At 66.0% G+C, this 22128-nt stretch overlaps 1 protein-coding gene and 1 pseudogene across 2 annotated transcripts; both read left to right on the forward strand.

Annotated features, from left to right (window-relative positions):
* The first annotated feature begins 729 nt into the window (after positions 1-729).
* C2 (complement C2) lies at positions 730-14851 on the forward strand. The gene is given in 19 exon segments (XM_077833888.1): positions 730-1098; positions 1557-1790; positions 1975-2160; positions 2304-2477; positions 2735-2857; positions 3132-3268; positions 4051-4192; positions 5231-5377; positions 5545-5634; positions 6813-6953; positions 7302-7393; positions 8452-8563; positions 9718-9865; positions 10068-10144; positions 10408-10499; positions 13647-13788; positions 14420-14465; positions 14601-14688; positions 14690-14851. Coding segments are annotated over 19 exon segments (2316 nt in total). The 5' UTR covers positions 730-1052; the 3' UTR covers positions 14789-14851.
* Positions 14852-16653: 1802 nt separating this feature from the next.
* On the forward strand, positions 16654-21663 carry LOC144274194 (complement factor B-like; annotated as a pseudogene). Its single transcript, XR_013347835.1, has 7 exons — positions 16654-16733; positions 17153-17371; positions 18962-19148; positions 19475-19652; positions 20288-20374; positions 20890-21029; positions 21458-21663. The product of XR_013347835.1 is annotated as a complement factor B-like (transcript).
* Positions 21664-22128: the final 465 nt, after the last annotated feature.

Below are 22128 nucleotides of genomic sequence, written 5' to 3' on the forward strand. Positions count from 1 at the left end.
TCCTGGGTTCTCTCCGGGTGGAGAGTGCGGTGTGGTGGTTAGAGCAAATGGGGTGGAGGCGGGGCCCGGACTCCTGGGTTCTCTCCCGGCAGGGGTGGGGAGTGGGGTGTGGTGGTTAGAGCAGACGGTGGGGGCCCCGGACTCCTGGGTTTTCTCCCGGCGGGTGTGGGGAGTGGGTTCTGGTGGTTAGAGCAGACGGGAGGGGGCCCCGGACTCCTGGGTTCTCTCCCGGTGGGTGCGGGGAGTGGGGTCTGGTGGTTAGAGCAGATGGGAGGGGGCCCGGACTCCTGGGTTCTCTCCCGGTGGGTTCAGGGAGTGGAGTCTGGTGGTTAGAGCAGATGGGAGGGGGCCCGGACTCCTGGGTTCTCTCCTGGCGGGGGTGGGGCGTGGGGTGTGGTGGTTAGAGTAGACGGGAGGGGGCCCCGGACTCCTGGGTTCTCTCCGGGTGGGGAGTGCGGTGTGGTGGTTAGAGCAGACGGGGCGGGGGGCTGGACTCCTGGGTTCTCTCCCGGTGGGTGCGGGGAGTGGGGTCTGGTGGTTAGAGCAGACGGGAGGTGGCCCGGACTCCTGGGTTCTCTCCCGGCGGGGGTGGGGAGTGGGATGTGGTGGTTAGAGCAGACGGGAGGGGGCCCCGGACTCCTGGGTTCTCTCCCGGCAGGGGCCGGGAGTAGAGTGTGGTGGTTAGAGCAGACGGGTGGGGGGGCCCGAACTCCTGGGTTCTCTCCCGGTGGGGGCGGGGCCACGGGGCTGGCTCGGGGCTCACTAATCCTGTACCCATTAACCGGGGATCCGGGAAATGAGCCCTTGTTTGTGCAGCCCCGTGCGTGTCACGAAAACAAACAGACCCTGACCCTGGGGGCCGCAAGGCCAGACCCCCGCCCCTTCCCCCTCGGGAACGCTGCCAGCCCTGAGCGGAGGGGGGGGGCAAGAGCCCAGCCCTTTCGCCTGGAGAGGGAGGGGCCTGAGGCTGGGCCTGGCCCCACAGGGGAGGGTCCCCATAGGAGAGCAGCCGGGGCCAGGAGCAGGTGCGCGGGTCCCCCCCAGGAACCACCATGGCCCCCTCCCTCTGCGTTCTCCTCCTGCTCGCCCTCCGCCCAGGTACGGGGTGGGGGTGCAGAGCCCACCAGGGATGGGGCGGGCGAGGGATGCGGAGGGAGTTTGGGGGGGGGGTCGAACTCGGGGGGGGGGGGGGGACTGAAACATCCTCCCCGCACTCCTTCACTGGGCCTGTTTCTCGTTCCCCTTTTCCTGTCCCCCCATCCTGCTGCCCATCCACCCTCTCTCCTCCCGTCTTCTGCCTCCATCCCTCTTCCTGCCTTTTCCCCCTCTCGCAAGCCGCCTCGTTCTGTCTTTCTCTCATTCCCCTGTTCGTTCTGTTCTTTCTTTCTCTCCCCCCCTTACCAGTCTCTCCTTCCTTCTCTCTCTCTTTCGTTTTTTCTCATTCCCTTTTTCTTTCCTTCCCTCTGTCTCGTCTCTGTTCTTTTTTTCTCTCTCCCTTTTCCTCCGAATCTCTCTCTCTCCTCCCTTGGTCCCTGCGTGTTCCCCGTCTCCCCCAGGTGCCTGGGCGCAGCCCCCCGAGGAGGCAGCGCCCTCCTGTGGCCAGGACGTGGCCATCCACAATGGCACATTCGCCCTGTCGGACGGGTACCGCCGGGGCAGCGTGCTCACCTACTCCTGCCCCCCGGGCTTCTACCCCTACCCCCTGGGCAGCCGCCTCTGCCAGGACAACGGGCGCTGGACCACGCTCCGTACCCCGAGAGGCTCCGTCTCCACCAAGCCGCTCTGCAGAGGTACGGGGTGCCCGGACACCGGGGTTCTCTGGAAGGGGAGTGGGGGCTGGCGTTTAGCGCGGGATGGGGTTGGGAGCCTATCCCCAGCTCTCAGAGGGGAGTGGGGTCGAGTGGGCCGGAGGGGTGGGGGGCCAGGAGCCAGGACTCCTGGGTTCTCTCCACTCAGGTTCCATTCTGGTTTCAGAGATCCGCTGCCCGGCGCAGCTGGCGTTTGAGAACGGCTCGTTCCAGCCGCGCCGGGCATCCTACCCCGTGGGCAGCGTCCTGACCTTCGAGTGCCTGGACGGGTACACGCTGCGGGGGCCAGCCCAGCGCATCTGCCAGGGGAACGGGCACTGGGACGGGGGCACCCCCGCCTGCGACGATGGAGGTGAGACCCCCCTGAGGACCCCCATATCCCCTGTATCCCCCAAGAACCCCCATGTCCCCAGCGGGCTCAGGGGTGGAGGTGGGTCCTGGGGGGTCGGAAACTGAGGGATTCAGGGGGCCGTTCTCACCTCTCTCTCCCCCCAGCTGAGCACTGCCCCAACCCCGGGGTGCCAGCGGGGACGACGAAGAGCGGCAGCCGGTACCGGCTGGGCGAGCGGGTCTCCTACCGCTGCCAGCCAGGGCTGTCTCTGGTGGGCTCTGCCCAGCGCATCTGCACCGAGGCCGGGGAGTGGTCGGGGGCCGAGCCCAGCTGCAGAGGTGAGTGATTCCCCGCCACCCCATCCCTTCCCTCCTCCCCTCCCCCCATCCCTGGCCCAGGGCTCCCCCTTCTGGCCCTCTACCCCCTCCAGGTTCTCTCATCCCTGCAGCTCCTTCACCCCGCTCCGCAGCTCCCCCCCACCTGTCCAGGGTCTCCCTCCCCATCCCTCCTTGACCCTCTGTCTCCCCCGCACCTCCGGCGCCGTGCTCCGTGCTGCCTGGCTAACGGGGGCCCCGCTTCCCCCCTGCCCGCACAGCCCCTTTCTCCTACGACCGGGTGGAGGACGTCGGGGCCGAGTTCGGAGCCTCCTTCTCCAACGTCTTGGGCTTGGCCAGCTCCTCGGCCTCCTCCAGCCTCAACACCTCCATCCTAAAGACACGTGAGTCTGCCTGGGAGTGTGGGGGGGGCAGGCACTGGGGAGTCTGGGGGGATTCTGAGGGGGTGGGGACCAGGGGGAGAGGGTGGTCTCTGCGGGGCGAAGAGGATGCGGCGGGGGTGGGAGCCCAAGAGATGGGGGTAACTCATGGGGTAGCAAGAGGCAGTGGGGGAGGAGGGAATTGAGGGAGTAGGGGTTGGTAAGGGAGGTGGTGCACATGGGGGGGATCCCCCTCCCCAGGATGGTGCAAATAACCCCTCCCGGTTCCCCTGCCCAGCAACGTTCCTGGGCCGCAGGCTCATTCTTAGCGACGACAGCTTCCTTAACGTCTACCTGCTGGTGGACTCCTCGAAGAGCGTCAACAAAGAAAGCTTCCAGATCTTCAAGGAATGGGTGGAGAACATTGTGGACCGGGTGAGTCCGGGGTAGGGGTGGCAGCTCCGCTGTCAGGAACTATGTCCCAGCATTGGTTCTAAGCGCCTCAACACCAGCCATGGCTGCTGCGGTTTTTCTAGGGGTCTCTACAATGGTTCTGGGCGCCTCAATGTCCGTTGTGGATGCTGCAAGTTCTGGGTACTTGTATGTCAGCTCAAAGGTTCTTCACTGCCAGACATGGGTGACACAAGCTCTATGCACATGCCTGCTGGTTCTAGGTACGTCAACGCCAGCCATGGACGCTGCAAGTTCTCGGGGCTTGTGCGCAGGCGGTACATGCCGCAGGCCAGCCATGAATGCTACAGTCTCTAGATGCCTGCATGCCTGTTCTCGGTATCTCAGTGGTAGCCATGGGCACTGCAAATTGTAGCTTCTCACACATCAAATCTAGGTATTCCAGTGCCAACAATGAATGCTACAAGTTGTAGGTGCCTCTCCCCCGTTCTAGGAATCTCACTGCCTTATATGGCTGCTGCAAGTTCCAAGTGCTCATAGGCTGAGTCTACCTACAGTGACAGCTTATGGGCATTGCAAGTTCTAGGTGCCGCCACCTTGGTTCTAGGTTATTCAATACCAGCCACATGTGCTGCAAATTCTAGGTGTCTCAGTGTTGGTTTTAAATGCCTCAGCACCTGCTCTGGGCCCCTCAGCACTGGGTCTAGGTCTCTCTCATTGCCAGAGCTCACTTTCCTGTTCTTTCTCATATGCTGTCCTCCTCTTCCTCTGTTTCCTGTTCCCTCCCTATCTCTCACCCGTTCCAGATTGCCAGCTTTGAAGTAGCGTCCAGCTTTGCTGTGATCTCCTACGCCACCAAACCCAAGAAAATCGTTGCCATTTATGATCCCGAAGCTGCTGAAGCAGATGAAGTTATCAAAAAGACAAAGACGGGGATGAATTTTCAAGGTTTTGCATGCTTCCTCTTCGTGTGGCCTCCCTAATGCATGGGGGTCTCGCGCTTTCAATACCACCCACGACCCGTATTAGGTGCCGCAGGACCCTGGGTATTACCTGGGTTCTAGATGCCTCAACGCGTACCTTCAGACTGGGAGATGGATGCTGGTGGTCTCATCAAGCCAGTAATAAACCATCGTTAGGGTTTCTAAAAGTAATAGAATGTAATTTGCTAACTCAGAAAGCATTGCACCCACCATGAACTAACTCTATTATGGATCTTACTGTGACAGATAAAGAGGAATTGATCACTGGACTGGAAGTCAGTGGTTGCCTAGAGACCAGTGATCATGACCTTGTTGCATTCAATATGAGCAAACAGAGACAGTCCCAGCCAGAAATTATACATATTTAGTGCTTCAAGAGAACTAATTTCCCCAAACTAAGGAAATGCCGAGTGGGACTGAGTGGGAGGAAATGTTAAGTTCTAGGTGCCTCAATACCAGCCTTTAATCTCACGAGAATTTTAGTTGCCTTAGCACTAGTCCTGGGCGCTGTTGGTTCTTGATGACTTAGCACCACGTGTGGGCACTATGCTTCTAGGCACCTCAACCCCATTATTGGTTCTAGATGCCTCAACACAAGTCCTGGGTATTCTAGGTTCCAGGAGCTTCAATAGCTGCATCTCCTTTAGGGCTCTAGATGCATCAACACCAGCAGAGCCAACCCATGCCTGCTGGTGGGGGTGGGCAGAGCGAGGGCAGCTGGCTTCAGCAGTGTTACTGAGCAGGTTCACTCCATGTGAGCATGCTCAGTCCAAGCGAAGCAGTAAATCTGGGGGGGAGGAAGGAACGTGCTCGCACATGCCCCCTCATGCATCACCTCTGAAATTGAGCTGTAGATTCCACTGCCTCTAGCTAGATTTATTCCAGCTATTGTCATTACTGGTTCTAGGCTCCCCCACATGAGTTTCAGATGCTTCACTATATTCTGGGTTCTAGGTGCCTTAACACCAGTTCTAGGTATATGGGGTATTTTATCCTTTTGCAGATCATGGCAACGGGACTGGGACCAACATCCGAGCGGCGCTGCTGGAGGTGTATAACATGATCCTGTTCCAGAAGGAAACCTTCAACCGGGCGGGCAAGCCGGATGCGTGGAAGAAAATCCGGCATGCCATCATTGTGCTGACAGATGGTGAGGAGCAACTGTTCCATTCTTTGGGGGCCAGGGAAAGGGTTATCTGACCCCACCCTCAGTGGGTGTAGGTCAAGCTTCCTAACTGCATAGCCCATTGTCAATGTGCCCCTGTCTTGGGGGAAGGGAATGGGTCATATCTCCTAACCCATAGGATGTTGTTTCAGGCAAATACAACATGGGAGGATCTCCCAAGGATGCGGTTGTCAAGATAGAAGATGTCCTAGAGATCAAGCCAGACAGGAAAGACTACCTAGGTGAGTCTGCCAACACACTTGGGTCCATTCCACATGCCAGTGATGGTTGCAGTCCTTCATTGATGTGATCTACCTGTTCTAGGTGTCTCCATGCCGGTTCTAGGTGCTTCATTACTTGGCTGTGGCTACAGTTCCAGGATCTTGGCTCTTCCCATTCTAGATTTGTCAATACCTTCCTTGGCGCTGCAAAACCAGGATCTGGTGCTTCAGCACCCATCCTAAGCAGCTCAGTAGCTTACCACCAAGTTATTTGTACTGCTGGTTCTAGGTACCACTACATTTGTTCTATTTTCCTGAGACCAGACCTGGTTATGAAATGAGTTTTCTTCCCACAAAAAAGTTTTGATGAAAGCAACAAAGGCTTTTATTAAGAATTTTTTTCAGGCGTTTCTGGGTGTTTTTCAAATTTTGCCACTTGTTTTTCAGTTTTAACTGAAAATAGATAGTGCCTGCTGAAAATTTTTGCCCCAAAAGGTCATTTTTCTTTGTTCAGGGGGAGGGACGTTCCACACTTAAACTTTTGAGTTGCTCAATTTGCTACCAAGTTTTCTGTTTTCTTGATTCTAGGTGCCAGTTATAGGTATGAATAATAATAATTCAATTTTATTTATATGCTACAATGTCCAAATTCCTCTGTGCACCCTATTCCTCACTACCCAATTCCTTCTACTGTGGGTTCTAGGTACCTCAACACTGGTTCTAGGCATTATTAGGTCCTAGATGGTCCTAGGTTCTTGGTTTGTCAGAAGATGGGAATGAGCAACAAGGGATGGCTCACTTGATGATTACCAGTTCTGTTCATTCCCTTTGAAGCACCTGGCATTGGGCACTGTCAGAAGACCAGATACTGGGCTAGCTGCACCTTTGGTCTGACCAAGTATGGCCTTTCTTATGCCCTAGTAATAAGTTTTAGGCACTGTGCCAATTCTAGGCACCACAGTACCCGTCCTAGTGCCTTGCTGCTGGGCTATTTACACTGTTTGTTCTAGGTGCCTCAACACCATTTCTAAGCACGGCTGGGTTCCAAAATGCCCTAATAACTGGTTCTGGGCACACTGCTGGTTGTAGACGCCACACTACCAGGGACAGGGCTCTCCAGTGACTTTCCAGCCTCAACACCAGCTCCAAACCCTTTGGATTCTCGCTGCCCTCATGCAGTTCCTTGACTTGCCTCCTAGATGTCTATGCCTTTGGGATTGGGACGCTGGAGGTGGACTGGGATGGCCTTAATGAGATCGCTTCTAAGAAGGAAGGGGAGAGGCACGCCTTCAAGATGGACTCAAGCCAGGATCTCAAGGCTGCATTCGAGGATGTCCTGGGTACGTAGGGGCCAACCCGTGCGACGGGTGCAGCGTCCCCCAGTCACAGCGAGGGGGCCTCGTCTTTGCAGGCTGTCTAGTCAAGCTGCCAAGGAGGAGGACTGGGGTGTCATGTCTCCCTGTTTGGAACTGGGTGGGGGTGTCTCTCCCAGAGGGGAACCAAGCCGGGGCGGGGGGGTCTCTTCCCATGGGGCACCAGTCTGAGGGAGCAGGGGCTCTGCTGGGACTATGGGGCCATGTGGGCTTGGGGGTCTTCCAGGACAGTGACCCTAGGATGTGGAGGACACACAGAGGGATGTGGCAAGCAGTGACCCCGAGGACTAACCCTCTTCCCCCCACATGGCACAGACCCAAAAAACATCCACGATCTCTGCGGGCTCGGAAACGATTCGCTGAGTGCCACGACCCAGCAGCGGAACCCCTGGCACGTTGTCATCAAGGTGGGTCTGTCTGCTGAGCCCTCTTCGGGGGACCGCTGTCCCGTTCCCTCCCTCCCTGGGGCTGGGACCGCTGTCCCGGACACCTGGGTCCCGTTCCCTCCTTCCCTCCCTGCGGGCTGGGACCGCTGTCCTGTTGTGGAGTCCCCGGGCGAGGCTCTGGAACTCCTTCCTACGAAGCCGGGCAGGACTCTGAGGAAGTCTCCTCTCTGGGAGCAGCCTGTCTGCAGGACACACAGCTCACCCGGCTTCCACCTTCCTGGGTCTGACCTCGGAGCCTTCAGCCTCCTCTGCCCCTCCGTGCGCTTCCCTCAGCGAGTCCGCCCAGGCGGGGTCCTGGGGAAGCCAGAGGGTCCTGCCCCCCAACTCCGCAGTCAGACGGGACTCTCAGCCAGCCAGTAAAACAGAAGGTTTATTAGACGACAGGAACATGGTCTAACACAGAGCTTGTAGGTGCAGAGAACAGGACCCCTCAGCTGGGTCCATTTTGGGGGACAGTGAGCCAGACAACCCCGTCTGCCCTTCACTCCTCATCCCCAGCCAGCCCCAAACTGAAACTCCCTCCAGCCCAGCCCTGCTCTGGGCTTTGTCCCTTTCCTGGGCCAGGAGGTCACCTGATCCCTTTGTTCTCCAACCCTTTAGCTCTCACCTTGCAGGGGGGAAGGGCCCAGGCCATCAGTTGCCAGGAAACAGGGTGTGGGCCATTTATGTCCCCTGGCCCTTTGCTCTGCAACAATGACACCCCCTTATCCCACCCCCTAGAGACTTAAGAGATGCCCAGGGGAAACTGAGGCACCCCTACAGTATTCAGAGGAAACATTAAGAACAGTCCCACTTTGTCACACCTGTTCCCTCCCTCCCCGGGGGCTGGGACCACTGTCCCAGACACCTGGATCCCGTTCCCTCCCTCCCTGCAGGCTGGGACTGCTGTCCTGGATGCCTGGGTCCTTTTTCCTCCCTCCCCGGGGGCTGTGAGCACTGCTGGTCCCCCTAGCAGTGTTGGGAGAGGAGGCATTCCTCCCACAGCCCCTCCCTGCATTGGCCCCTCTCCCTGTCCGTAGGGGACGACAGGCGCGTCGTGCCGGGGGTCCCTGGTTTCTGACTCGTGGGTCCTGACGGCCGCACACTGCTTCAACCAGGTGACAGACACGTCCCTCTGGAGGGTAAAAGTGGGTAAGGGACCCTGCACAGCACTCGGCCCTTGGAACCCAGGAGTCCTGGCTCCCAGCCCTCCTCTCTAACCCACCTGGCCCCACTCCGCTCCCAGAGCTGGGAGAGAATCCAGGCGTCCTGGCTCCCAGCGCTCTAACCACTAGCCTCTTTCCTGGCACGCGCCCGCTGGCAGAGTCGCCTCCGGCGCGGGTCTCCCCTTGGCCCTTTTCCCCCTGTCCCGCAGCACGCAACCTTTTCTCAGCTCTGACCCGGGCGCTTCGTTCCCCTCGCCGCGCCCCCGCCCAGCCCCTGGGCAATGGCTTGTGAAAGCCCAGCCTGGCGCCTCGGCTAGCCCAGGCCCCGCTGACGGGCAGGAGAACGGCCTCATGGGCCAACAAGGGGAATGAACAGAGCAGGGCAATGAGCGAGTGAGCCGTCCTGCCGGCCAGTCCCAGCCTCTGGCAGTCCGAGGGCTGGGAACTTGGGCCGCGGGGCAGCGTCCCTGCCCATCCCGGCTCGTAGCCACCCACAGACCCGTCCTCCAGGAGCTTTGGCCTTACAGCACCCTCCAGCAGTGAGTTCCACAGGTTGTTGGCATGCTGGGCGACGCCTTGTGTGGATTTGGAGCCCGCTGCCTGGTCACTTCTTCGCCTGCCCCCTGGTTCCGGCGTTCCGGGAAGGGGTGAATAACGCTCCCCTGGTCCCACTCTCCAGCCGGCCCGGTTCACAGCCCCTCAGTCATCTCTTTCCCAAGCTGAACGGGCCCAGGTGCACGGACCAGCCCCTGAATCAGTTCTGTTCCCTTCTCTGCCCCCTTCGCTTTCCTGAGGGGGCGCCCGGAGCTGTGGGCGGAGGTCCGGGGGGGCGGCTGGCGGCAGCTGTTTGGACTCGTGGCCGAGTCAGACCCACCCCACGTACCTGTGGGCCCGGACATGCAGCTCTGTGGATATTTCCCGTACCAACACCCCCGACGCACTCCCTGTTGCGGGCACCGTCCCCCCAGGGCCCCAGGAGACCAGGCAGGGGGGAAGTCCCTGGGTACAGACTCGAACCCAGCCCCCAGTCTGCTGCCAGCCCCATGTCCCAAGGAGGAGCGTCCAGGGTGGGGGCCCGTCCCCGGGCTGTGAGGGGCGGCCGTGGGGCTGGGCCAGGGCTGAGGCTGTGTCTCGGGGCAGGGACGGTGGAGATCCCCATCCAGAGCAGGATCGATCACCCGAGCTACAACGTCACGGCCAAGGCCGGCCAGGGCATCCCAGAATATTACGACTACGACGTGTCCCTGATCAGACTGCAGAAGGCCGTGCAGTTCTCAGGGCAGGTCAGGTGAGAGCGCCCCTTCCTGGGGAGAGAGGGTGGGGAGCGGGGCCGGGGCCTGTGCCCTCTAGGGGGCGCCGGCTCCCATCTGCCCCCCAGGGCAGGGACTGGCTGGCTCAGGGGGGTGGGGAATGGGGCAGGGGTCTGTCCCCTCTAGGGGGCGCCGGTCCTGATCTAGCCCCAGCTCAGCGCCCGTCTCTCTCCTCCCCAGACCCATCTGCCTGCCCTGCACGAAGCGAGCGAACCGAGCTCTGAAGATGCCCCAGGGGACGACGTGCAAGGATCACGGTGCGTGCGATGTCCCAGGGGCCACGCCCGCCCCTTGCTGGGGGGCACACGATCGCCCCGTGCGTCCCTCGAGGCTGGCAGATCAGGGAGCGTTTCACGGCACCGGGCTCTGCGGGCAGGGGCAGGAGGGCGTGGGGGGCGCCGCTCCAGGCTGTGGGCAGAGGCGGCCGGCTCGGGGGGCAGGGCTGAGGGCGTGGGGGGGCCCCCGCTGCCCTCCCAGGGAACCCAGGCGTCCTGCCCTGACCTGGCTGTCTGCCCTGCAGAGCTGGAGCTGCTGGGCCTGGAGCGGGTCCCCGCCCACTTCGTCTCCCTGACCAGCGAGAGGTTAAACGTGCAAATCAAGACCAACAAGTCGGTAGGTGGGTCCCTCTGCCCCCCCAGGGTTCCTGCCCCATTTGGGGGGGATTTGCAGCAGGGGAGAAACTGGGGGGGCTGACGGGGTGTCCCCCCCACCCCGATCTCTGCTGAGCTGTCTCTCATACAGTCTCTCTCGCACACCGACACACATGGTCTCCCTTGCACACCCCCCAACACACACACCCTGGTCTTCCTCGCACACGTGGTCTCCCTTACACACATCCTGACACACACACACACTTGTCACTCTTGGCGCGGTGACCTCCCCCTGGGGAGACGGGCCAGGCCGCAGGCTGCGGGGGTTGTGCTGGGCCGAGCCCGGGCCGGGGGGTTGGGCTGCTCCGTGCGATCAGCGTCCGTCCCTCGGCAGCCCGGCTCGGTCTGTGCGGGGCGAGCTCGAGCTCGGCCCCGGCCCGGCTGCCGCAGTGATCCCCGGCCAGCCCCTGCCGGAGCGTCAGCCAGGCCGGGGCTCACCGGAGCCGCGCGGGTCGCACCACGGCAGCCGCACGCAGAACCGCGGACGCGGGGCCGGCCCGCCCGCTCATTGTCTCACAAGATTTTTAGGCGTCGGCAAAACGCCATCAAATCTGAACGAAACAGAGCGCGGTTCCCAGGCGGGCCAAAGAGCGAGGCTGGAGGTCAACAGCAGCGCGTCCCACGCACGCGAGCGGGCGGCAGAAACCTGACGTCCTCGGACAAATCCCGACGTCCTCGGACAAATCCGTCCCCCACGCCGCACCAGAGAAACCCCGACATCCTCGGACAAATCCGTCCCCCACGCCGCGCCGGAGAAACCCCGACGTCCTCGGACAAATCTGTCCCCCGCGTCGCGCCGGACAAATCCCGACGTCCTCGGACAAATCCGTCCCCAACGCCGTGCCGGAGAAACCCCGACGTCCTCGGACAAATCCAGTCCCCCGCGCCGTGCCGGAGAAACCCCGACGTCCTCGGACAAATCCGTCCCCCGCGTCATGCCGGAGAAACCCCGACGTCCTCGGACAAATCCGTCCCCCACGCCGTGCCGGAGAAACCCCGACGTCCTCGGACAAATCCGTCCCCCACGCCGTGCCGGAGAAACCCCGACGTCCTCGGACAAATCCAGTCCCCCGCGCCGTGCCGGAGAAACCCCGACGTCCTCGGACAAATCCAGTCCCCCGCGCCGTGCCGGACAAATCCCGACGTCCTCGGACAAATCCAGTCCCCCGCGTCGCGCCGGAGAAACCCCGACGTCCTCGGACAAATCCGTCCCCCGCGTCGCGCCGGAGAAACCCCGACGTCCTCGGACAAATCCGTCCCCCACGTCGTGCCGGAGAAACCCCGACGTCCTTGGACAAATCCCGACGTCCTCAGACAAATCCGTCCCCCACGCCACACCAGAGAAACCCCGACGTCCTCGGACAAATCCAGTCCCCCGCGCCGTGCCGGAGAAACCCCGACGTCCTCGGACAAATCCAGTCCCCCGCGCCGTGCCGGACAAATCCCGACATCCTCGGACAAATCCAGTCCCCCGCGTCGCGCCGGAGAAACCCCGACATCCTCGGACAAATCCAGTCCCCCGCGCCGTGCCGGACAAATCCCGACGTCCTCGGACAAATCCAGTCCCCCGCGTCGCGCCGGAGAAACCCCGACGTCCTCGGACAAATCCGTCCCCCGCGTCGCGCCGGAGAAACCCCGACGTCCTCGGACAAATCCGTCCCCCACGTCGTGCCGGAGAAACCCCGACGTCCTTGGACAAATCCCGACGTCCTCAGACAAATCCGTCCCCCACGCCACACCAGAGAAACCCCGACGTCCTCGGACAAATCTGTCACCCGCGTCGCGCCGGACAAATCCCGACGTCCTCTGACAAATCCGTCCCCCACGCCGCGCCGGACAAATCCCGACGTCCTCGGACAAATCCAGTCCCCCGCGTCGCGCCGGAGAAACCCCGACGTCCTCGGACAAATCCAGTCCCCCGCGCCGTGCCGGACAAATCCCGACGTCCTCGGACAAATCCAGTCCCCCGCGCCGCGCCGGAGAAACCCCGACGTCCTCGGACAAATCCAGTCCCCCCGCGCCGCGCCGGAGAAACCCCGACGTCCTCGGACAAATCCAGTCCCCCGCGCCGCGCCGGAGAAACCCCGACGTCCTCGGACAAATCCAGTCCCCCGCGCCGCGCCGGAGAAACCCCGACGTCCTCGGACAAATCCAGTCCCCCGCGCCGCGCCGGACAAATCCCGACGTCCTCGGACAAATCCAGTCCCCCGCGCCGCGCCGGACAAATCCCGACGTCCTCGGACAAATCCAGTCCCCCGCGTCGCGCCGGAGAAACCCGACGTCCTCGGACAAATCCGTCCCCGCGTCGTGCCGGAGAAACCCCGACGTCCTCGGACAAATCCCGACGTCCTCAGACAAATCCGTCCCCCACGCCACACAGAGAAACCCCGACGTCCTCGGACAAATCTGTCCCCCGCGTCGCGCCGGACAAATCCCGACGTCCTCGGACAAATCCGTCCCCCACGCCGCGCCGGACAAATCCCGACGTCCTCGGACAAATCCAGTCCCCCGCGTCGTGCCGGAGAAACCCCGACGTCCTTGGACAAATCCCGACGTCCTCAGACAAATCCGTCCCCCACGCCCACACCAGAGAAACCCCGACGTCCTCGGACAAATCCAGTCCCCCGCGTCGCGCCGGAGAAACCCCGACGTCCTCGGACAGATCCGTCCCCCCGCACCGGAGAGCCCCCTGAATCGCGCCCGGCACGGAGCAGCAGAGAGGGGTTTAGGGGGGTGAAAAGGATGGGCTGACCGGGGGCGGGTAACGGCAGCTACAGGACGTGGCTTAGAAACCGATTTGATCCCGTTGTTGAGCTCCAGAAGCCGGGCAGGGGTGTCAGGCCGCGGCAGCTCCCCGCCGGTCTCACCGTGCGCTGGGCCGTTCGTGGGGGGCGGGGGGATCTCCTCTTTCCCCAGCACTGAGACCCCCGGCTCCGGCCAGCTAATTCCTTAATTGTCCACAAAACACCTCACGGCTTCGGAGCCCCTCGAATCACGGTTACGAGCTGGGAGAGAACCCAGGAGTCCCCGGACCCCCCCCCCCCCCGCCCGAGCTGGGAGAGAACCCAGGAGTCCTGGCGCCCAGCTAAGCCCTGGTTCTCGCCCCCAGCGCCCTTCGTGCATTGCGGGTGCCATCCAGCGTGACATGATCTACGCCAACGTGTCACACGTGTCCCAGGTGGTGACCGACCGGTTCCTCTGCTCCGGGCAGGAGGCCAGCGGCGGCTCAGAGGAGGCCTCTACCTGCAAAGGTGACATGGGACCTGTCCCCTCTGGGGGGCGCCGGCTCCCCCCGGCCCCAGGGCAGGGACTGGCTGGCTCAGGGGGGCGGGGAATGGGGCAGGGGCCTGTCACCTCTGGGGGGCGCCGGCTCCCCCGGCCCCAGGGCAGGGACTGGCTGGCTCAGGGGGGCGGGGAATGGGGCAGGGGCCTGTCCCCTCTGGGGGGGCGCCGGCTCCCCCCGGCCCAGGGCAGGGACTGGCTGGCTCAGGGGGGCGGGGAATGGGGCAGGGGCCTGTCCCCTCTGGGGGGCGCCGGCTCCCCCCGGCCCCAGGGCAGGGACTGGCTGGCTCAGGGGGGCGGGGAATGGGGCAGGGGCCTGTCCCCTCTGGGGGGCGCCGGCTCCCCCCGGCCCCAGGGCAGGGACTGGCTGGCTCAGGGGGGCGGGGAATGGGGCAGGGGCCTGTCCCCTCTGGGGGGCGCCGGCTCCCCCCGGCCCCAGGGCAGGGACTGGCTGGCTCAGGGGGGTGGGGAATGGGGCAGGGGCCTGTCACCTCTGGGGGGCGCCGGCTTCCTCCGGCCCCAGGGCAGGGCCTGGTGGGGCTCAGGGGGCAGGGAACAGGGTCTGTCCCCTGTGGGTCTGAGTTCTGGTTTCCCCCACAGGTGAATCTGGCGGGGGGTTGTTCCTGGAGAAGAAGAAGAGGTATTTCAGGTTGGTAAGCCCCTCCCCCTGGCTTTCTTGCCCGGACGCCTGGGTCCCATCCTCTCTGTCCCCGGGGCTGGGAGCTGTGCAGGTGGGGGGAGTTGTCCCAGATGCCTGGGTCCCATCCCCGTGTCTGTCTCCCCAGGTGGGCGTGGTGAGCTGGGGCACCTACAACCCCTGCCTGAGGCCGAAGAAGAACGAGGAGGTGACGAGGAGGCGACCCCCCCCGGGGCCACGTCCCCCGCGACTTCTACGTCAGCCTCTTCAGGGTGCAGGACTGGCTGCTCCGGCACCTGGGGGGCAAGGACAGAGAGACCTTTATCCCCTAGCGGGGACCCCCCGCTGCCCCCCACGGCCTGCGCCTGCCCCCACAATAACAGAGTGTTTGCTAACTCGGGTCTCTGTCTGGTTTGTGCCCCCGCCCTTTTTCCTGCCCCGGCCTCCAGCGCTGCGAGCTTCCTATGGCAGTGCCCCCGGCCGCACATCCCCCAGCGCTGCGAGCTTCCCTATGGCAGTGCCCCCGGCCGCACATCCCCCCAGCGCTGCGAGCTTCCCCAGGGCCGTGCCCACAGCCGGGCACCCCCCAGTGCTGCGAGCTCTCCATGGCAGTGCCCTCAGCTGGGCACCTCCCAGCGTTGTGAATTTCCACATGGCAGTACCCCTGGCTGTGTACCCTAGGGCTGTGAACTTCCCCACAGCAGTGCCCCCAGCCGTGCTCCTGTGAGGAAGTGGGAATGTTCTAATGTTTTCTCTGAATACTGTGTGGGTGCCTCAGTTTCCCCTAGGCATTTCCTAAGTCTCTAGGGTGGTGTGACAAGGGGGTGGGATGGTGTCTGCACAGAGACTGGCCGACACCCCGTCTCCTGGCCGCTGATGGCCTGGGCCCCTCCCCGGCAAGGTGCCAGCTGAAGGGGCTGGAGAACGGAGAGATCAGGTGGCCTCCTGGCCCAGGAAAGACAAAGGCCGGAGGAGAGGGGGAGAGTTTCAGTGTGGAGCTGGCTGGGAAACGCGGGGGGGGGCGGCTGCGGGGGAAGGCCAGGGGCTGGGGGGGAAGGCCCAGCACCGGGGTCCAGGCTCCCCCCCAACATGGACCCGGCTGAGGGGTCCTGTTCTCTGCACCTGGACCATGTTCCTGTCGTCTAATAAACCTTCTGTTTCGCCGGCTGGATGAGAGTCCTGGGGAATCGCAGGAAATGGGGGGTGCAGGGCCCTGACTCCCCCACCCTCTGTGACAGCACCCTAGGGCTGTGAGCTTCCGCACAGCAGTGCCTCTTGCCAGGCAACCCAGGTTTGTGAGCTTCCCCATGGCAGTGCCCCTGATTGGGCACCCCAGCACTGTGAGCTTCCTCACAGCAGTGCCCCTGGCCAGGGCTGCGAGCTTCCCCCTGGCAGTGCCCCCAGTCGGGTACCCCCCCAGTGCTGTGAGCTTCTCCACAGCAGTGCCCTCTTATCTCATTCCCTTCTCCAGGGGTCTGACTCCCCTCCCCAGGCAGGCAGGCCCAGGACAGGGGTGGTTCTCAGCCAGACTGGGGGCAGGGAGTGGAAGGGGGAGGGCGCTGGGGGCCGTGACCCCCCGGTATACAAATACAGACCTTGGACTTGGGCCCCCCATGTGCTTGCTGCGTGTCTGGGATGGGATTGGAGTGGGAGGCTGGGAGCCAGGACTCCTGGGTTCTCTTCGCACCCTCCTTTACCCCACCGAAGCTGCCAGTTCTTAGGAAAGGCAATGGGTGCCCCCCCCGCCCGCGTTTGGCCCCGGGCCAGGGGCAGCTGGCGGCCGGTGCAGGAAAGCGGAAGTTTATTTAGGGAGGGGAATAATTCGGGAGGGGAATTAATGGGGGGGGGGCATTTCCCAAAAGTCAGCTGGCCAGTTGGGCTGGGGGGGAAGGGATCCCCCGCCTCCATGTGCCCCCACCCTGATCCCCCTCCTGATGCTGGCTCATTCCCCGCCCCCCCCCGCCAATTCCCCTCAGACCGCCCCCCCCCGTCATTTCCCAGACACGCTACGGGGCAGGGCAGGTTTCGCAAGGGGCAGCGGGAACTGGCAGAGAGAGACCCCCCCCGCCCCCCAGGTCCCCCTCAACCCCCTCCCTCCGCCACCTGCCCCCACAACCCCTCCCCCTCCCTCCGAGCACCTGCCCCAGAGCCGCCCCCCAGCCCCGCCCCAGGGCAGCGGGGCTCGGCCAGACCCGGCTCCGCTCAGCCCCGCACGGACGCACGGAGCGATGGGACCCGCAGCCCCACTGCTCGCCTGGCTCATGGCGCTGAGCCTCGGTGGGTCCCCCCGCCCCCCAACTGCCCCCCGGCAGCCCCACAACCCGGCCCTCAACTCAGCCCCTTAACCAGGCTCCTTAGCGCAGCCAGCCCCACGCAGGGCCTCCCCAGCCCAGCCCCCCAACCCAGCCAGCCCCTCGCCTGCCCCTCCCAGCTCAGGGCCCCCAGCCTGCTGGACCCCCCTGCCAGCCAGTCCCGCCCCCCACCCCGGGACTCGGTCAGAAAGGGGGATAATTGGGGTAGGTCCGACACATATTGCCCCTGCCCGGCAGGTGGGTTTTTATGGGTCCCCACGCAAATGGCCGGGCGCCCCCTGGCTGGACGGGGGGGATATTTGGGGGGGGTCCCACACCAATGGCCGGGCGCGGGGGGGGGTCCCTGGCTTTGCCCTGACACTCTGGTGTCCCCCCCCACCCCAGGCACGGCCGCCAGCGACGCCCCGAGCTGCGACCCCCAGGCGGCGCCGATCGTGGGGGGCTCGGCCAAGCTGAGCTCAGCGGGGGGGGCAGGTGCTGGTCTACCAGTGCCCCGAGGGGCAGTTCCCCTACCCCACGTCGGTCCGCCAGTGCCGCGCCGACAGCCGCTGGAGCCCCCTGAGAGCCCGCGACGGCCGCCCCTCGCCAAGGCGGAGTGCAGAGGTGCGGGGCCAGGGGAGGCTGGGGGCCATGGGGGGGGCTGGGAGCTGGGGGGGTTGTGTGCCGGGGGAGGCGGGGGGCCGTGGGTGTGTCCGGGTGCCGGGGTTGTCTGGAGCTGGGGGGGGTTCGGATGCCGGGGGAGGCGGGGAGCCGGGGGGGGTGGTCCTGGGGCCGGGGGGTGTCTGGGAGCTGGGGGGGGGTTCGGATGCCGGGGGAGGGCGGGGGGCCGGGGGGTGTCCGGGTGCCGGGGGGTGTCTGGGAGCTGGGGGGGGTTCGGATGCCGGGGGAGGCGGGGAGCCGGGGGGGGTGGTCCTGGGGCCGGGGGGTGTCTGGGAGCTGGGGGGGGTTCGGGTGCCGGGGGAGGCTGGGGGCCGGGGGGGGTGTCCGGGTGCCGGGGGGTGTCTGGGAGCCGGGGGGGTGTCCGGGTGCCGGGGGGTGTCTGGGAGCTGGGGGGGGGGGTTCGGATGCCGGGGGAGGCGGGGAGCCGGGGGGGTGTCCGGGGGCCGGGGGGTGTCTGGGAGCTGGGGGGGGGGTTCGGATGCTGGGGGAGGCGGGGAGAGCCGGGGGGGGTGTCCGGGGGCCGGGGGGTGTCTGGGAGATGGGGGGGCGTTCGGGTGCCGGGGGAGCTGGGCGGGTGTCCGGGTGCCGGGGGGTGTCTGGGAGCCGGGGGGGGGGGTTCGGATGCCGGGGGAGGCGGGGAGCCGGGGGTGTCTGGGAGCCGGGGGGTGTCCGTGGTGCCGGGGGGTGTCTGGGAGGCGGGGGGCCGGGGGGGTGTCCGGATGCCGGGGGGGTGTCCGGGGGCCGGGGGGTGTCTGGGAGCTGGGGGGGGGTTCGGGGTGCCGGGGAGGCGGGGGCCGGGGGGGGTGTCCGGGTGCCGGGGTGTCTGGGAGCCGGGGGGGGGGGGGGGCCGGGTGCTGGGGGGGGCCTGGGGGTGTTTGGGGGCCGGGGGGGAGGCGGGGGGCCGGGGGGTGTCGGGTGCCGGGGGGTGTCTGGGAGCCGGGGGGGTTCGGGTGCCTGGGGAGGCGGGGGGCCGGGGGGGTGTCTGGGAGCCGGGGGGGGGGTCCGGGTGCTGGGGGGGTCCGGGTGCCGGGGGGTGTCCGGGAGCCAGGGGGGGGTCCGGGGGCCGGGGGGTGTCTGGGTGCCGGGGGAGGCGGGGGGCCGGGGGGTGTCTGGAGCCGGGGGGGGTTCGGGTGCCGGGGGAGGCGGGGGGCCGGGGGGGTGTCTGGGAGCCGGGGGGGGTTAGGGGTGCCGGGGGAGGCGGGGGGCCGGGGGGGTGTCTGGGAGCCGGGGGGGGGTCCGGGTGCCGGGGGGGTGTCGGGGAGCCGGGGGGGGGTTCGGGTGCCGGGGGGGGCGGGGGGCCGGGGGGGGTGTCTGGGAGCCGGGGGGGGTTAGGGTGCCGGGGGAGGCGGGGGGGCCGGGGGGGTGTCCGGGTGCCGGGGGGGGGTGTCTGGGAGCCGGGGGGGTTCGGGGGCCGGGGGGAGGTGGGGGGGCCGGGGGGGGTGTCCGGGTGCCGGGGGGTGTCTGGGAGCCGGGGGGGGGGTCCGGGTGCCGGGGGGGGGTGTCCCGGGACAGACCGCCCCCCTGTCCCCGCAGCGATCCAGTGCCTGGGCCCGCTGGAGTTCGACAACGGGCACTTCCACCCGCGCCAGCCCCGCTACAACATCAGCCAGACGCTGACCTTCGAGTGCTTCGAGGGGTTCACGCTGCGCGGGCCCCCCCGTCCGCACCTGCCTGCCCAACGGGAAGTGGAGCCGCGGGACGGCCATCTGCGACGACGGAGGTGAGCGGGGAGCCGCGTGCTCGGGGCACGCCCCGACCTGGGCTAACGCGCCCCCGACAGGGGTCCACACGGGCGAGCACGCCCCAAGCCCGGCTGACGCTCCCTGACACGCCCAGCAGGGGCCCACAGGCCCCGACACGGGCCCACAGGCCCCGACACGGCTTGGCACAGGCCGACACCCCCCCCAGGAGGGGCCCACACGCCCCGACACGGGTTGGCACGGGCCGACACCCCCCAGGAGGGGGCCCACACGCCCCGACACGGCTTGGCACGGGCCCACACCCCCAGCAGGGGCTGACATTGCTGACACCCCCCTCTCCCCGCAGAGGGCCAGTGCCCGGATCCCCGGCATCCCCATCGGGGCGATGAAGGACGGGCAGCAGTACCGGGTGGAGGATCGGGTCCGGTACCCGGTGCGGCCGGGGGCTCGTCATGTTCGGGTCCAAAGAACGGACCTGCCAGGAGTCCGGAGCCTGGAGCGGGACAGGAACCCGCAGTGTCGAGGTGATGAGATGGGGGGAAACGGGGGGAGGGGGGCGGCGTGGGGGAGTGACCCCCCAGTTTCTCAGCCCCCCCCATTTCTTCCTGCCCCCCCCAGACCCGTCCACCTACGACACCCCCGAGGAAGTGGCCTCCACGTTCATCGCCTCCCTCTCGGAGACCCGTGGAGGTGGCCGATCCGAACCGGCCCACCTGTGAGTCACGTGGGGGGGGGGGTTCAGCGGGGGGGGAGGCCGGGGAGCTGAGGGAGGATCACAGTTTGAGGGGAGAGGGCAGCCTGCTGGAGTTGGGGGATCACAGGCCGGGGGGGCAGGAATAGGGAGTTTGTTGTGCGGGGGGGGTCAGGATGGGCAGGGGGTGGGTAGCTGGGGGGCCGTGGCTGAGAGGCCTGCCTGGTTGCTGGGGGAGGGGGCGGGAAGCCCTGCCGGGGGGTGTGGGGGTGTAGGGGGGGGCTCTGCCGGGGGGCGTGGGGGTGCAGCAGGGGGGCTCGGGCGGGGGGGGTGCAGCAGGGGGGCATCTGGCTGGGGTGCGTGGGAGGGCGGAGGGGGGGTCCCGGCCGGCGCTGACCCCCCTCCCCCCCGCAGCGGAGAACGTGAAGCGCAAGATCCGGATCGAGGCCCGGGCGGTCCATGAACATTCTTACCTGGTGCTCGACGCCTCCGACAGCGTGGGGGAGGGCAACTTCTCCCTCGCCCCGCGACGCCCTGGTCCAGCTCATCGAGAAGGTGGGGACCCGCCCCCCAAACCCCGGCCACCCCCCAAATCCCCTGGGAACCCCAACCTCCTGCCCCCCCCAAAAACCCACCTCCTCGGGCACCCCAAAGTCCCAGCCTCCCAAAAGCTCAGCACCTCAGGCCCCCCACCTTCACCAGCCACCCATAGCCCCCCAGCAGCCTGGGCAGCCCCTAAGCCCCCCAATATCCCCCAACGCCAGCACCCGTGGGGCCTTCCAGCTCCCCCCATACCCGCCACCCTCCCTGGCCACCCCCCACAGACCTCACAATCCCCAGCCCCCCAGGACCTCCACAAGCCCAGGGGCTTGGGGGCCCCCAACTGCCCTGCACACCCGCTCCCCACACCCCCACTCTGTGCACCCCCCGCAACCAGACCCTTAGCCGCAACCCCAGGGTGCCCCATAACTGAGCCCCTCACCCGGGGGGGGGGCAGCAAGACACCTGCCCCGTGCCAATGGGTGTCCGCGGCCCCCCCCCGCCCTGATGCTCGCCCCCCTCCCCCGCAGATCTCCAGTTACGGGGTCTTTCCTCGCTACGGGGTCCTGACCTTCGCCACCCGACCCCCACATCGTGGTCAGCACCTTGGACCCCCAGAGCAGCGACGCCGACTGGGTCAGCACCAAGCTGGGGGAGCTGAAATACGACAGTGAGTCGGGGGGGCGGGGGCTCGGGGGGGCTGCAGGGGGCTGGGGGCTCCCTGGGGGTCACTGTTGGGGGGGCTGCAGGCGGCTCGGTGAGGGTCTTGGGGGGACATGGGGGCAGGGGCTCTTGGGGGGGGGTCACTGCAGGTGCTGTGGGGGGCTCCGTGGGGTCACTGTGGGGGGGCTGCAGGCGGCTCGGGGGGGGTCTTGCGGGGACGTGAGGGGGCGGGGGCTCGGGGGGGGCTGTAGGGGGCGGGGTGCTCCCTGGGGGTCGCTGGGGGGGGGCTGCAGGCGGCTCGGGGGGGCTGCAGGGGGGCTGGGGGCTCCGTGGGGGGTCGCTGGGGGGGGCTGCAGGCGGCTCGGGGGGGACGCGGGGGCTCGGGGGGTGGCCGCGGGGGGGCCGGCCGCCCTGACCCCCCCCGCGCCCCCCCAGGCCACAAGCTGCGGAGCGGCACCAACACGCGGGCCGCACTCCAGGCCGTGCTCAACATGGTGATCCAGCAGGAGCAGGCCGAGCTGCGGCGCGGCCACAAGGTGGCGCCCGTCGCCAACTCCACCCGCCACGTGCTGATCCTCATGACGGACGGTGAGACCCCGAACCCCCAAACCCCCCGAACCCCAAACCCCCTGCACCCCTGAACACCCCCGTACCCCAACTCCACCCGCCACGTGCTGATCCTCATGACGGACGTGAGACCCCGAACCGACCAAACCCCCCGAACCCCAAAACCCCCTGCACCCCTGAACACCCCCGTACCCCAACTCCACCGCCCCGTGCTGATCCTCATGACGGACGGTGAGACCCCGAACCCCCGAACCCCAAAACCCCCCGAACCCCAAAACCCCCTGTACCCCTGAACACCCCCGTACCCCAACTCCACCCGCCACGTGCTGATCCTCATGACGGACGGTGAGACCCCGAACCCCAAAACCCCCCGAACCCCAAAACCCCCTGCACCCTGAACACCCCCGTACCCCAACTCCACCCGCCACGTGCTGATCCTCATGACGGACGGTGAGACCCCGAACCCCAAAACCCCCGAACCCCAAAACCCCTGCACCCTGAACACCCCCGTACCCCAACTCCACCCGCCACGTGCTGAA

This window comes from Eretmochelys imbricata, chromosome 14, assembly GCF_965152235.1.
Source record: "Eretmochelys imbricata isolate rEreImb1 chromosome 14, rEreImb1.hap1, whole genome shotgun sequence".
NCBI lineage: Eukaryota > Metazoa > Chordata > Testudines > Cheloniidae > Eretmochelys > Eretmochelys imbricata.